Consider the following 16,985-nt stretch of genomic DNA (forward strand, 5'->3'; position numbering starts at 1 on the left):
TTAACTTAACTTTTTAAAATCGAAAATTGCTTTTTCAGCTTTATTTTCCTGAGTTGATTGACCACATTTTTAGTTCTGAGTAAACAGTACTCAGTCATTATAAGTGTTTTTGTCATTGTACTCTAATTATTTGACAATCATCCCTTCAAATGCAGGGTTTTCCCATAATGCTTTTCAGCATTAGACACGTTTGCACTATGAGTGTGTTTACTGACTTAGTTACAGAAGTCTTGCCTGTAGAAAACAACTATAATATACAATGAATGTTACACTGAATATTATGGAAGAGGACTTCCTTTTCGTGTGCACTTTTCACTTATTATAATTTGTAGTCAGTGAGATTGAAATACATTTGGTGGCATTAATGTTTAAGATTAAAGTTTGTGATGGAAATAGAGAAAATTGTAGTGAAAGAACATGTAGCTTTACAAAAAAAATACTGAAGCATGTTGTTTTGAGTTGGATTTAAACAGAATTTTAACTGTAGGAAAGGTGTAGGAAATTTTCCTCAGTGCAATTTAACTTATAAAAGTCAAGTTGACCCAACATAAATGTACAAGTAGTGATTAATAAAATAATCTCTTTCCACAACTTAAAAACTTTGATACAATCAGTTCCAAAAAAATGTTGAACAATATCAACTTGTTCAGTTTTACAGAGAGTATAATGTGTTTCTTATCATGATTTTCAAAAATAGATGCACATCTATTATTATTATATTATATTATATATATATTATAATTATATATTATATTATATATTATACTATTATATTTTTGTCAATGTCAGAATGGCCAGGGCCCCGTGCCCCCCTTGAAATCTTTGGGGACCCCCTACGGCAGTGGTTCTCAACCTTTTCAGCCCATGACCCTCAAAATAAAGGTGCCTGAGACCTGAAGGTGGTTGAACACAGCCATGCACATTCAAGAATAGTCATGTGGAGACAAGGCTGTCCATAAGGGGGGGTAAGGGTAGAGCTTTCTAGGGGCCCAGCCAAACTGGGGGCCTGTGGAGGTCAACAAAATCATGGTCTATTTTGAAGTTAAGCTGTGATATCCTTATTTTATATTTAACCTGAAAAAATAACCACTCTTATCAGTAAAACTAATCTCTTTTTTAAATCATTTGTGTAATATATAGCCTTCTTAAGAATGTAAATCTATTTTGTAAAAAAAAAAAAAAAAAAAAGAATTAAAATGTGTTACAGTGTCAAAATTGGGCATACATAGTGATAAAAGGGAAATAAAAAGTGGCTGAAATAGGTTTTAATTGGCAAAAATGGGTGAAAATCCAGTGAAATGAGAAGAAAAATTGATATAAACTGGCAAAATAGTGTTAACTGAGAAAGAAAGAATAGGCAGATATTGGCAGAAATTGGTCAAACTGGCAAAAATGGGCATAACAGATAGTGAAATATGGTTAAAATGGAAAAAAATGGGTATAAAAAGGGCTAAGATGGGGTTAATAGTGACAATAATGGGTCAACAGAGGCAAAATTTGGCTTATGTGGAAAGAATTGGTTTAGAAGTGGCAGGCAGAAAAAAAGTGGTTGAAAGGGTTTAAAATGATAAAAATATGTGTTAAATGACAAAAATGTTAAAATTTGTGGGAAAAAATGATGAAAACTGGTTAAAATTTGGCAAAATTGGTGTAAAGGGGAAACGGTGGAATTTAAAAAATATTCTTTTTTTTTAGGGAATCTCACGAACCCCAAGGGGGTTCTGACCCCAAAGTTGAGAAGCACTGCCCTATGGGACCTGGACCCCAGGTTGGGAACCACTGCTTTAATACACAGTATAAAAATTTCTGACACTGACATCTTACAAAACCCTAAATTAGTTCTACTTTCGATGACCTTAATAAGAGCACATTTTATTCAACATAGAGTAGAAGAATGTGATCTTAGTGATGGGAGCATTTTAAAAACAATGTCCCAGATCACCAAACATTGCAGCTTATTGTTCTCACAAACTTTGGAATGACTGATGCTTTTCTGCCCTTATGTGAATATTTGTGTACCATGATTTTAGTTGATGTTATGCTCAATTCTCAAGAGAACTGGACAGAATAAACCTCTATGATATTTATGACTATCATTATATTTTACCAAGAACACTTCTCTTTCTAATGTGGACTCGTAGAACTTTCTTTTTCTACAGTATCTCTGCATTGAAATGATGCAATAAAATCTCAACTTTCATTTCTGCTGTTGTCTAAAATGGTTTTGATTTCCTTTTAAGTAGGGGGATTTTGAAATAATAAGACAAAATTTCTAAATCTGTCACGAAGAATAAATCTGATTATTCTGACGTGACTTTCCATGTCAGTCATGATTTCATTCTCTCCTAAATGGATTCATCATTTCATATTAATCAGCTGTGGGGGTTTTTTTTCAAGGAATTTGCCTTGTCAGATAGGCGGAAAACTGCCACATGTACAGTGAAAGTGCAATGAGTAAGTTATGCCAGGAGATGGAGCCAAATTCAACAAAATAGCACAACAAACCTCAGGTTTTTTTCTGTCATCAATCCACTTTATTTTTAGTTATAGTTCAATATTAATCAATGGTTAAATTAAAGAAAAGCTCTTGCTATTATATTTTCCAGCTTATGTGATGGCCGAAAGAGACAGCAAAATACTTGTACCTAAAAATGACAACATTTCTTGTTAACGCAACACAACTCTGACCACCTCATGACAAAGACATTTACACAGGAATACAAGGACATCAAGGGTGCTTATGATTTAAGCTCAGCTGTTCCTCACTTTCGTCTTTGTTAGGGACAGTTAATACCAAAGGTCCTAAACTTTTTAAGGTCTACCTAAAAGTTATCAGAAAATCTGTGGTGGACTTTGTTTGAAAATACTTTATTTAATTGTTTTATCTCTATACAGTATAACAGAAGTCTTCTACTACAAGTAGGCAAACGCTGCATTCACACAAGTTTTCCAGAATAATGTTATCAGCCCTTAATTAGATGATTAATTAAACAGTGTTTGTGCTTTGGACAATAGAGGCCATTTAACATCTGGACTGAGTTTCTCTGCTTTAAGCAGACAACTGAAAAGTGTAAGGCTATTTCCACACTAGCCAATGCTAATTTTTGTGAAGATGGCTAGCTGGAGGAAGGACAGTTTTATTCAGTCAGCGTGAGAACTGCAGCTTAAGAGATTTATTTTCCAGCAAGACAATGAATGACCCAAATCCTACCAAGAAAGCTACACAGATATGTTTTAAGACAACAGGCAAATGCTCTGGAGTGGCAGAGTCAAAGCCAAGACCTGAATCCAAGGGAGAATCTGTGGCTGGACTTGAAAAGGGTTGTCCACGCCAGATCCCTATGCATCCAGGCAGAGCTTGAGCAGTTTTGTGAAGAATGGATTAAAAAATTAGGAAGTGGCTATTCGTGGTTTCATGGAATGGCAAAAAGTTGATTTTTTTTTTATTAAAACAAAATAAGTTGATGGAAGAGGCCTATTGATTTGCTTAAAGGTTTGAAATAAGCTAGCAATGTCATGTAACATTTACACTAGCTAAGAAGTGGTAAAACTAGTTTTAAACAAATAAGCTACTATAGGTTAGTGCTAAGCTAACAATGAGTTGTTGAGCTTTGTGGTTACAAGTACAACAGAATGTTTTGGGAAAAGTCTCAACAGGTTTATTAAAATTATGGGAAACTAGTTGTTTTTTTTTTCTAATGATAAAAAACTATTGCTAGTTAAAGTTTAAATGAAAGGGCCTTTGCTGGGCATTATTGGTTAGGTCCAGATACAGTTCTGCCTTTCAGTGGTGTATGGGCTATAGCAGCCATCAAAGAGAAAGTAGGATACTTTCTACAGTCTACAGTCTACTCCCAATAAAAAGGGAGTAGACTGTAGTTAAATGTCTGCTTTGCAGTTTGACTGCTTCGCCTGTAAACACTCGTTACTGTCCATTAATTAATTTCTTCAGTCCACGTTTGAGTTTTTTTCTGATGACTGACACCGCTAGTGTTTGATAAATATAGGTCAAATGTTCAGTAAGGTTTATACCGTACACCCTTTAGTTTGAAGCAGTGGTAAGGGATCCTGCAGCCTGTGTGGTTAGCTGTGACGCTGGAGGGTTGGTCCATGGAGCATAATGAAAACGTCCCAGCCGCTGTAATGGGAGTGGGCGAGCTGGGATAGGCTGGGAGTTTGGTTGGAGCAGTCAGCGGGACGGGACTGGGAAATAGGGGGAACGAAGACCGACAGACTAACAACTTCTGCCTTCAGAGCGGCTGAATGTTGGACAGGAAATTTGACGTAGACAGCCTCACGGAAAACTAGCATTTTTTTTTGCATTCAGGCGTTCACGTATCCGAGCGGCGCGGATGACAAAAGGAGCGTCGCCGTGTAAACTTTCTCAGCCGGGTTTGGTCGCTCGTTGAACCCAACCGGGATTTCTGCTTTTCTTTTCAGCGGAGGACGTCAATAAGAGGAGATCATGCCGCGGCGTACCGTTCAAGAAGTAACAGTGCAAGATGTCCAGAAGAGGAGGAATCCTAACAAACACTACGTAAGTCTCATTTAATGTTTACAACGGCAGCTATGCTGCTCAGGGCGAGCAACAGATCGACGTTTATGCTGCAGTTCGTCCCTCTTTCCTGTCGGCTAAAGTAATAACAAAGAGAGTGTCAAATTACAGTATGGAAAGCTAGCCTAAAAGACAGTTAGACTTATGATTCTTAACACTGGTCATACCTTTCAAGCTTTGAAACAACACAAAATCAGTGTATTTGGAAATACTAATTAAAACTTTAGTTTGCCTTATGGAGTTACATTGCCCGCTTTTACTCCTCCCTAGTCTGTCCAAGTAGAAGTTAATTTTACTATAGCAAGCAAGTAACAGGGGGTATCAGCTGAGCTCAATGTTTTGATGAGGGATTTAACTCGAAACTCTTCACTTTTACTCCTCAGGAGAACTGATGTTCGTGTTGTTCTCATATGGCTGTCTCATGTGGTCTGTGACCCCTCCTTGTCCCGGAGACCTCTAAATAGCTATCAGCAATTTAATATCACATGTATGTATGTGAATATCAGCTTTGTACTAGTAATACTACAGTTTGTTTGTTTTTTCAGTACCTTCTTCAACGTGTGCTGCCATCATTGTTGAAAATTGCTGAAAAAAAGTTTTGCCATCGTGGAATATAGAAACTAACACCCATAAAGACAGAGTTCAGTTTGAGCACCACAGCTTTGTCAAACCTCTGGCTTCCAAATTTACTCAAAACACGCCTATGGGCATCCAGGAAATAAAGGTGAGGTCATAACAGTTAACACATGGGGAACAAAAGACCATGTGGAATATAGAGATTTATGGCTGTGGTTTATTTGCACAATGTTTCATAAAATTTATAGATACTGAAAACGTTAGGGTTCCATTCTGACTATTATACCATGTATGCACAGTCTGATCTCTTTTCCTACAGTGTAAAGTCAGTGTAGGAGACTTAAACTGATGACATCCTGATATCTGTAACAGATGTTAGGTGATAAGGATGTGATTATCTCATTAACAATATCTTTCTGTAGCCACACAGGGAATGGAAACCTTTTCAGTCTCATACATGGCGAAGGAATCGAGTACTAGAGTGGATTTTTTTTAATTGCACATCGTGAGGGAGACAGAATTCCAGAAAGACAAAGACCCGTTGCATGCTTTATCTAGGCTGTGTAACATACAATGGAGCATTCACAGTTCTCGTCTGGAAGTTAGGTTGTGGGACAGTAGTTGTGGGTGAATTCCTCTGCAGAAGTGCTCATAGTCAGTTGAAAGTCACACATATGACATCATTTGAGCCAGAGAGCCAACGGTGGGAGCAAATGCCAAGGCCTCAGCAGGTGTTTGTGTTACTTCCATGTACATGGTGTGTGCCTCTGTGTGCCCGCGTATGGGTATGTTGGCTACACCCTCCTATGTGTGAAAATGATGCCTGGGGTTAAGGGACTAACAGACCTTACTCTGCTGTGAGTGTTAACGGTCAAGGACACAGAGTTCTGGAGGTCCTGTGTCTCCTCCATCTGTCTCTTTGCTATAGCATGTGTTGTTTTGGGCCTGTACGCGGCCTCTATAGATGAAGGCTAGGCACCTTAAATCTCCCGAAACCCTTAAAGATAGGGATTAAACTCCTATGTTTGTCAGTTTGAATTTTTTCTTTTTTTAAGATTTATTTTTTAGTTTTTTTTTTTCCTTCATTGTAGAGATCAGACAGTGGATAGAGCCGGGAACAAGGATAAGAGAGTGGGGAATGACATAGTGAAAAGCCACAGGGTGGACTTGAGCCCGGGCTGCCTGCTTACATGGGGTGGGACCTAACCACTAAACCATCCGCACCCCTGTCAGTTTTGAATTTTAGTTGGCATGCATGGGTTTAACCATGGTATTGGCCTGTATCGGTCTTATTTCAAACATCTGCCATTGGACAAATGACGTTGAAAGAACAGATAGCCGTTACCGATGATTATTTGTTGTGTCCGATCAACTTTATGCTTACTTCTGGTATATCAAATAAGAGATTTTTTTCAGGGCAGAAGAAGTGACCAGTTAGATAAAGTCTTATCTGTTTTTGTGGTTAAACTTGGGGAAAACATTAGCATACTAGGAGTCTTTCACCAATAAAGGGGATGAAAAAATTGGTAGTTTGCATCAGCTAAATTAAGTTAGACATGGGTATTTTCACAATCAGTGCATCTCTTAAGTTTCAGTTTTACTGATGAAGAATACATTCAAAGTTACCTTTTGAAACAGCTCGCTTTGGCTTGGTATAATTACAAAGTGTTATTGGTTTAAAGGCCCCAAATCACAGCTGACCAAAAATGACCGCTCCTCCTTATGTTATTTTATGACACTAGGTTGCATTAACGCACGCTCAGAATTAGGAATAAATACTGTTTTTAATGATGACAGCCTCCCTTTTGGCTAGTATAGCTCCTGTAGTTGGCCCATGTATGACTGTATCTGACTCCAGTGCCTTGAAAGTAAAAGGGAGGCCAGAAAAGGTCTGGGAGTGGGGCCAGCAGCGTTCAGCCAGACACAGCAAGCCACCGGGGAGTTTCCAATCACCTCCCTGCCTCTCCGCTCATCTTCTGCTTGTGTAAAGAAGGTAAAGAGCAGTGTCCAGTTCCTCTGGTCTGCAAAGAATTGACCTGATGATTTCAGTTGGATACTTTGTAATGTTTCGCTGTTTTTGAAACCAAATAAAGAATTTACAGTGTCCCATTTTAAAACATTGCATACTTAAGTCAGTGCTAGCATTGTTTGCAACAGTTTCCCTGCAGATTAATATTAGGGATAGACAGTAATACTGGTGTGACATCAGTATCAGTAGATATGGAGCAATGCATGCAAGCTAGTTCATTCAGTCACACTCTAGCATGCTGGTTTCACACTCTACATTCGTCATAATCAATTCACATGACAAACATCCCCTGGTTTATTTAAGCGGAAAGATTTCGGGTCTCCTCCACTGCTCTGCAATGGCCAGCCCTCCACTGTATCTATGCTGCGCTCTTGCTTTCAACCCACCTCCCACCCCAGTATCCACCTGTGGGCTCAGACAGGGGATTTAAGATGTTATTTCATCACTCCTCAAAACATCTACATGTAAAATAAATCTGTGAGGAGTGATGAAGTCACTATATGTCACTATGAAGCCTGATAGCAAACATGTTATGCTGCCATAATAAATGCTGCTTTAACTATTACAAACATGACCTGACTGTTTGAAAGTTGCTCTAAAATGAATTATGTGACCTGTTGAAAATAACTTACATTAAATCTCAGCTAGATTTCGCCAAAAGGTATGCAAGACAGCACCAAACACTGCTTATCACCACAAACACACCATCCCCACTGTGAAGCGCAGTGGTGGCAGCATCATGTTGTAGGGATGCTTCTTGGCAGCCGAGAGGCAGCCCTGGGAGGCTTGAAAATGTAGAGGGTAAAATAAGTGCAGTAAAATATGAGAAAATCCTGGAGGACAATCCTATTCTGTCTGCAAGAGAACTATGGCTTGAACATTCAAGGGGGTTAATACTTTCTATTGGCACTGTTCATCAGCTGAACTCTTTTTCTTTGTTCATCATAATTCCTTAGGTCTGAAACACACTTCAATATCGGTATCAAAATTGGTATTGGCTTAAACTGTTTTGTAACTATTTGCATATCACTGAACTTGCTTAGCAATGTTTGATGTCTGCTTTTGTTGGAATATGAACCAATCTGATATTTCTGTTGCATTAATGGGAGTGTGTGGCGGTATTGTCTGCTGCCTGGTGGTTTCTAACAACAGTGTCTGTCTTTTCTCAAGGACTCATGGCACGGCAGATTACTGCCTCAGTGAGCCAGGAGTAATGCTTCAGGGTTTTTAATAGAGGAAGTTGATTTGTTTGCTTGTATAAATGTCACAGCTATTTCTGTCTTATTTTTTCTAGGTTTATATCATCAAAGTGTCCTGGAGTGATGGCAGTACAGAAATCATTTACAGGCGTTACAGCAAGTTCTTTGACCTGCAGGTAAGTTAGCATGCTAGTGTGTGCACATGTGTTACTATGTCTTACTAACAGTCTTTGTAGGGGCCAAATGAGAATTGGCTTATTCATATAAGACCTGCCTTATCGATAGTTCATATGTAAGATTATTTACATGTTGACATATTTACAGTTTATGTACAGTTCAATATATTTCATATTGGATATATTTCATGGATAATAATTTAGTTAAAAAGGGACTTTCATGGTTATTTCTTATTTACATATATTTAGAATTCATTAGTTCAAAAGGATAATGAGACACAGACAATGTGTGATAAAACGTTTTATTTAGAACTGCTCCAGACTGGTCATGTGACCTACTTAGTTTGATATGCAGCGTAAGCTGGTGTGGGCGGACAGATGAAGCCAGCTCAGCATAGAAGCGTCACAGTTTTTGACCGTGCGACCTGACTCTTATGTACAACTTTCTTTTATTAAAATTGTAAACTACAAGTTGTTGTCCCGTCGTTCGAGTTCAAGACTCACCGTTACTCTGGCTTCAAGGGTGTTTTGTTTTTAGAAGATGTTTTTTTTTTTGAGAATACACCTACAGTCTTTTTAGCCTGTAGTGGTGTGAGAATTTGCATCTTTAAGTAGACAAGAAGTGCTTTTCCCCAACACTGAGGACCAGCATAGATCAGAAACTGCCTCCCCACATCTCTGCCCCCCTACAGACTTAGTGCTTGTAGCCAATCCTCTCCTCTGCTCCACCCTTATGACACTGGTAATTATACTGAGCGAGAGGAGTCGGGGAAATGTCCCAGTGAGGTTAATAGAGGACAGTGATGAATGCAACAACCACACTGATGACCACAGAAATGTCTGAATCATTCTCAAGCGTCATGCTGGCAGTGTGTGTTGCACAAGGAGGGAATCTCATTAGTATCCTAGTTTCCTTTCCTCTTTCGAAGGTAATGAATAAAGAGCCCTGGCCACGTTTGAGCTCAGGGATCATGGACTTCAGGAAACCCAGAAAGGCAAATGCTTTTAATGAGCACACAGTCGATTTGGGCAAAGTGTACTGTCAACCCTAATTGGATTAAATTCCTTTTAATTGATTAGGATGTTCAAAGCATGAGCAGTGAAACAAAGGATTACAATGCTCTCGGGAGGTTTGTTTAAGGCTGCAAATATTATGTTAACCAGAGGAAACCAGAGTAAACTATTACCTCACTAATTTCATTAGCTTGACTAAAACCTGCAAACATGCCAACAGTGTAACTTGTAAACTGGCCCATGTCAGATTCTTGATAGCTTTTTAAAACTATAGCATCTCTCTGTTTTTGATGGTCATGCCAAAATGAAAGCAGAGCTATTCACATGGATTTTTGTCGAGTGATGAACAAAGATCATATTGAGTGAGGCCTGTTTTATGCTCTTTATTTAAGGGTTATTAAGTAGGCTAGTGCAGTTAATCTGTGCAGGTTTTGCTTTTAATTGTTATGTAAAAAGGTCAGTGAGATTAACAATTATTTTGCCAAATTCCTTAAATATTTAGCTGTTCTTCAACCGGATTGCCTTGTAGCAGGTAACACCTGATTAAAAATTCTGTTACAAAGGATGGAAAAAACATGACACTTTTATACTGTAAAAGGCAGGTCCTGTAACTTTATCATTCTTGATGTTCTCTTCTGACTTTCCATAGATATTGAAGGCACAAAATGTTGTTAATTCCCACTAAAGATTTGCCACAAAATCATTGCTAGGCTTAATTCATCCATACTTCCTGCATGTTATTGAAACAAATTACTACTTACATCACTGAACACCTACATTATCAGATCGATGGCAGTGACTCATACAAGCTTATATGAGATATTTTCAGCAGGGGCATTCCATGTTGCCATTCAGCTGCTCCTGCCTTGTTGACAGCCTGTGGGTGGGCTCTTATTGGTGAGAGAGATATAGATAACCTAGCTGGAGAGACTACAGGCCAGTTTCTTATCTCCTGCTAGCATTGGCATTGACATAAGCTACCTTGAGGCTGTAGTATCTCTTCCAAAAAAAAACTGGAATGCTGAAAATCTCATCAGCTGAACAGTGATAAAGGGATTACTCATAAGTGTACCAGCATTCTTCTTGAATTGATTTTAAGTTTTCCTTTGTATCTTTTAGAAAAGTTGATTTATCGTTTGTTTACTCATTATAATGCAGACTATGAATAGGGAAAGGAAGAGAAGTGACATCATCAAGCATCATCCCAGGTGCCCTGCCAGGATAATGATGTAGAGCTGAGTCATGCTGCTTCTGCGATTACTATTTCTTAATTTCCTGTCACCCTAGCCCTTTGTTTTATATCATGCTTCCTTTCCCTATACTTGGGTCATCTCTCATCCATGATTTGATACTGTTGGTTTGTCTTGTGAATCAGAAGGGGTGTCAATGAGCAAAGAAGCGTCAACAGAAAAAAATGGACATGAAGCATCACTGGTCTGTTCAAAGTCTCAGACAGGAAGTCTTATTCACCACATCCTGTTAACATAACTGTGCTAGGCAGCAGATGCCAGATGAGGCATGGCTACATGTGCTACTTGCTTTATTTTACCACACACGTTATTACCCAATCAGTCTGATTTAAATATGACTTCTGCATTGTAGACCTGCTTGATCATCAACCAGGAACAAGTCAAATAGTTGTACATATTTTATGTAGAGATGGCACTGAATTAAAGGTTTTTCTATTCAATTTTCCAAATCTTCACCTAGTTGTATTTAACAGACCATGGTTCTTGTTACAATGAGAAATTAAACACAGTATGTGTACTTATTTCTCCATAGGCCACATCTGCATGAAACATTTCAGTCAGGAACACTTCTACAAGAAACATACATGATTTGCTGTTATAAATATTTTCCTCTATTAGCAGTTATTAATTAGTACTTAATTGCTGTTATCTATAATTGGTGGTGTGGCTGTTCTCAGACCCCCTGCCCTTCCAAAAGCCTACATGGAAAGCATCAAGCAGGAACAGCACACGTTACTGCCTTTCCTATGTGGGCAAGGACGCCTGAGGCAGGAAGGGAAGCAGCAAAAAACCCCAGAGCAGAGCAGGCATCAATGATGACAATGATATTGATTAAGTCAAAAGCAGTATAAAGGAGGAGCTGGGGTGAAGGAGGGTTGCAAAAAAGCGGCTTGCAGAGGGGGCAGCAAAGCATAGCGAGTGTGATTAGCCAGTCAGCTGGCTGTCAGCTGAAAAGGGCTTGCGAGAGATCGGCTGATCTCAATTAAATGGCAGCGCTTGACTCCTTGGCCTGCATTAACTAACGCCATTCACTTGATTTTTATTTTCCTTAAAATTGACTTTTTGTTGAAATGTACTCACTTTGTAGTGTAGTATCACTTAGAGTAAGAATTCCATTTTAGTGTCCATCCACACAGGTGTTTCTGTGTTAGCCATTTCTGTATTATATACCTCACTGTTATGTGAAGGGAAGCACATGTGCATATGCATGTGTTATTTCATTATGTGCAACAAGGCTGGCATTATAGCTCAAACTTTTCTGTTTAAACTTTTTTTCTGTTCATACCTTACATTTTAAAAAACAGCATTCTCCTTTTAAGGACAACGGATTATGGGTCAGATGTCTTCTCATCCCATATATTTTAGCTATTTCACACCCACCTTTTTCCTGCAACACCTTCACCACAGTTTACTCAGAAGCAATAGTAAGTTTAGAGTCCTGTCTGCCTTGTAGTGAGGACTATGGCAAGAAGAAATGATTAACTGCATTCATGCATGAATGTTTTCTTGAGTTCTTTAATATTGAAAGAATGGATTGAGCATTCATAATCCAAACTTGAGCTTTGGGATTGTTCCCCTTGTGGACTAAAATAGGCTGATCTGTTTTTTTTCAGGCATGAGGGTTTTTTTGCCATGGGGTCATCCCTGTGGCTTTGAAATTTTATTTCCATGTCACCAAGCAAAGTTTCCGTGCTGCACACATGTCAGTTGAGCTTCACAAGCTCAGTTTTCCAGCATTCCCAGCTGCGTTGGATATAGGATACACTTTAACTTTGGAAATCAAAGAGACGTTTTTTGCTTATTCAGAGTTGCACAGCTGTCACATATTTATCACCTGCAGTAATCAAGACGCATCATTTTATATTTATATTTTTGGGGGATAATGGGAAGTATTAGTTTTGGTTTAAACAGCACAGCTCTGTTGTGCTGTTTTTTTTAACTAAAAATATACCAAATGTATCCCGGGCATTTCAGTCTGTTCCACATCCAAGTACCCAAATTTTGTCTTCATTTAAGACATGGTGGAAGGGAGCTACGCCTAACTGTGGCTCTTTTAAAAGCATTTGTTTTTAAGAGATTTGTTTTCGAACTTTTTATGCCATTATTGAGTGTGAAGGACTGGATAAAAATAGGGATGAGTGGGGAGACATGCTGGAAAGGAGCCACAGGTTGGACTTGAAGCTGTGTCACCTGCATATAGGGGGCGCAACCTAATAACTAGGCCATCTGTGCCCTTAAACAGTATTTGTTATAGTGAACTAGATGATGGCTGTGTGAAAGAAAAAATGATGATTCAAATGAATAAATTGTCAGAAATGGCTTGCTCTGATTGGCTGCTTGGGAGACTTAATGGCATAAGAAACCCACTTGCTATTCCCATCACATGCACGGTTTTAATTTAAGTAGTAAAGCAGGATGATATGATCTAAAATTTATGTCACTATATTCTCCATCTTCTTTTCTTATTATTGTTATTAATAGTTGTAGTATAGATGGATGGATCGTTAGTAAAGGACATCAAAAAAATAATCAACAGCCTTGTGCCTGTGCCCATTTCAAAGCTAACATTGTTTTTAGACAATGTTTAATACTATCTTCCTACTTTTATAATGATGCTATATGCACTGTCATCCATTGTGTTATAGTGCAAAAGTGATACCACAGATAGTTTAAACTACAAGTCACAGAGGTAGATATTTATGAGGGGGCGAGGTAAATGTTTGTGAAGTGAGGCACACGTGCCATGTTTTGTGTTCCCCTGGAATGTATTTCCCAGATATACATTCCTCTTTCTAAGAAAACACAGCATTTCAGTCAAATTCATTCAATTTCTGCGATTTCCACGTTAAATAGTTGATTCCATTTTTATTGGCCAATTCCGCGATTCTGTCCGCGATTCAGTTAACGCGGAAATCACAGGGCCCTATAAGCATGGGCATCAGATCCATCGAATAGGGGTGAGACAAGTCCCACACACTTTTTGAAATTACTTATTTGGACCCCCTCTCTTGAACCGGGTCACATTATGATCATGTTTGTCTGCCCACCCCGTGCTATTTTCAGAGCACTTTCAGTGAAATCCAGTCCACTTACCTGACTATAGAATAATGAAACTACAATGTTTTTACTGCTATCATGTAACCTACCATCTGCTTTTTCAGTGACAGAATATGAGCCGACTCGACACTGGGACTCAGCAGAAACACAGAGTAGGGGTTGACTGATATTGGTCATTCAGAGCCGACACTGATTTTTAGTAGTTCGTGAGACCAAAAAACAATATTTGGAACCACTATACATTTATTATGACGTACAAAATGTACTTAGTTCAGCAAAAGTAAAATTGCATGATCAAAAAAATAAAGGAAAATAAACAATTTAGCCAAAGCTTTATCAGCATGAGCAATGGCACAGAGTACAATGATTGGCCAGAACTCATGTAACGGCCTTATTATTGGATTAGCAAAACACTACTGCTAACATCAAAAGGATAGTGGAGAGACGAGATGAAAGGCTCAAAGAGTAGTGATGATGAACTGCTCAGAAAGCCAACAGTCAGCTGGTTTTGATCTGTGAGTTTTCAAAAAACAAAACTTTGTTAGAATTAAAAAGGGCACAAAAAGGCTGTTGACGATCATTTGATGTCCTTCACCAATCATCCACCCACCCAGCCATCCACGCCTCTGTGTTGGAGCTTAAACTAGCTCATAATGAACTACCATCCCTTTTAGGACAGGTAAACACTCATTAGCAGTCTAAAGCATTACATTTTATGTTGTTGCTCTTCATATCCTTACAAAGGGTCAATCAGTGTTTATCTGTACTGTATTTTAATTTTATACAGTAAATGATAAAGCTCTTTAATGATGCAGTACAGTATGTTAAACTTACTTTTTGAACCACAGCCTATTAACGTCTTTGTTCCCAGAATTTCCCCAGCTGACTAACAGTTCTGCTATCCAGAGTGTGATTGTCAGCAAAGGGTTAAGATGATCTCAGATGTGAAGGTTTTGTGGACTGAGTGAAAAAGAAAATCCTCTAAGATAGGCTTTTTACAAAGAGAGCAGCCATTGTTCTCTCGTCTTTGCTCTCTTCAAGAGTCTAGAGATCTTTATTGGGCCTTATTTGAAGGCCGATAATGTGGTTACAGCGGAAATGGCTGAGACAAATTATAGCCCCTTGGACGATTACGTTAGTCTCTGAATCAGCAAGGATTTGGTAAATGAAATAACTTTGTTTAAACCTTAAGAGCATTACTGAATAAATAGACAAACTGGTAAATGTACAATGGAAAGGTTTGTTTTTCTTCCTTCTGTTCGTGAAAGGTCTGATGGTGTACACAACAGATATCAAAGGTGTCAGAGAAATTATATTTGCCATCTGATTGATGTGTAATGTGCATGAATAATTACATATTTATTTCATTTAACAGTCTATATAGTTCTCATGTAGCAGTCATTTTCATGTACCAGGAATTAGGCTAAACCAATAGGAGATAATTCACAGTTACATACGTCAGAACAGCATTGGTAAGTCATGCAAAGTTTGACTTGTCATCTTCCCTGCAGTGCATAAATCTTTGATGCTGGGCTCATGATGTAACTGGCACTTTGAAGACACATCTTTACTCTCTCCAGATGCCGTTTCTTGTTTGAGTGGCTCTGATTACAGAGAAGATACAAGGTTTAGAGTAGACACAGAGACTGGGTGTGTCTGCGCTCACAGTCAGGCAGATGGGAACAATTACAGCGTGTGGGGTATTGGCTCTTCTCCGTTCGTCTCTCTCTCTGTCTTACTGTCGCTCTTTTGTCAGTGATGAAGTCGCTGACTGTTCTGATTTGAAGTGCTCTTTTTGTCCTCTCTGAATTCCTTCTTTGCCTCTAAGTGTATCTTAAGAAACAACAAGATAAAGACAAAGTGAACTGACTCACCTCTTCCCTGGTCCTACTTAGTAAACAACCAGAGTTCATGGCTCTCTTTTCTTCCCTCAGTCTGTTCTTTGTCTTTTGTTTACCAGAGAAATTATAGCTGCAGTCAGAGCCAATAGAGCGTTTTTCATCCAAATGTATCTAAAAATTTAAAAGACATTTTAAACATTCGGCAAAATAGAATGTGTACAGAATAGAATAGAATGTTAATTAACTGAAAACATGTAGCGTAAAATAAGTGATTGCATAAATTCTCATCCCCTTTTAAGTAGCTTACCTAATTCAACAGAGGTTCAGCCAATTGTTGTAGGTAGTCTCACAATTAGTAAAATGGGGATCACCTGAGAGGAGTGAATGTGTCTCAAGTGATTTTAGTATCAAGACACCTGTGTCTGGAAGATCCAGTCACTGGTTAATCAGTATTCCTGGCTACCATTACACCATGATGACAAAAGAACACCCCAAGCAACTCAGAGAACAGGTTATTGAAAAGTATAAGTCAGAGGATGATACAAAAACATTTCTGAGGCATTGGGCATACCCTGGAGTTCAGTTAAATCCATCATCAAGAAAGAAAGGAATATGGCACATGTGTATATCTGCCATCTACCATGCAAGACGGAGACTAGCGAGAAAGGCCACCAAGACACCTGTGACTATGAGATGGGAGAGACTCTGCAACAACTGTTCAGGTTTTCCACCAGCCAAAGGTTTATGGGGGAGTGGCAAAAACAAAGCCACTGTTGAAGGAAACTCAGATTAAATCCAGACTAGAGTTCACCAAACAGACATGTGGGAGACTCCATAGTCAAGTGGAAGAAAGTTCTTTCATCTGATGAGACCAAAATGGTGTTTTCGGACATCAGAGAAGACACTATCTTTGGTGGACAGCAAACATACCATCCTCATTGTGAAGCACAGTGATGGTAGCATCATGCTGGGGGGATACTTCTCAGCAGCCGGCCCTGGAAGGCTTGTAAAGGTAGAGAGCAAAATTAGGGCGGCAAAATATAGGAAAGTCTTGGAGGATATCTTATTCAGTCAGCAAGAGAAATATGGCAAGGAAGAGGATTTATGTTAAAGCTAGGCAATGACCAGGAGCATGTAACGCTACATAGAAATGGTTTAAAGACAACAAGGTGAATGTTCTGGATTGGCTGAGTCATAGCCCAGACCTCAATCTCATTGCATATGATGATTCAACCTGCATTGTTTTGTAGGAATCTATTTTCACTTAAACATTAAAGACCTTATTATA

At 38.7% G+C, this 16,985-nt stretch overlaps 1 protein-coding gene across 2 annotated transcripts in view; it reads left to right on the forward strand.

Moving 5' to 3' along the window:
- The first annotated feature begins 4,188 nt into the window (after positions 1–4,188).
- sh3pxd2b (SH3 and PX domains 2B) overlaps positions 4,189–16,985 on the forward strand; it is a 56,188-nt gene continuing 43,391 nt past the window's right edge. For both annotated transcript variants that reach the window (XM_041800847.1, XM_041800848.1), the window contains exons 1-2: positions 4,189–4,537; positions 8,455–8,535. In XM_041800847.1, the coding sequence (XP_041656781.1) occupies positions 4,466–4,537; positions 8,455–8,535 (153 nt within the window). In that variant the 5' untranslated portion in view covers positions 4,189–4,465. The remainder of the gene's footprint in view (positions 4,538–8,454; positions 8,536–16,985) is intronic.

This window comes from Cheilinus undulatus, linkage group 12, assembly GCF_018320785.1.
Source record: "Cheilinus undulatus linkage group 12, ASM1832078v1, whole genome shotgun sequence".
Classification (NCBI taxonomy): Eukaryota; Metazoa; Chordata; class Actinopteri; order Labriformes; family Labridae; genus Cheilinus; species Cheilinus undulatus.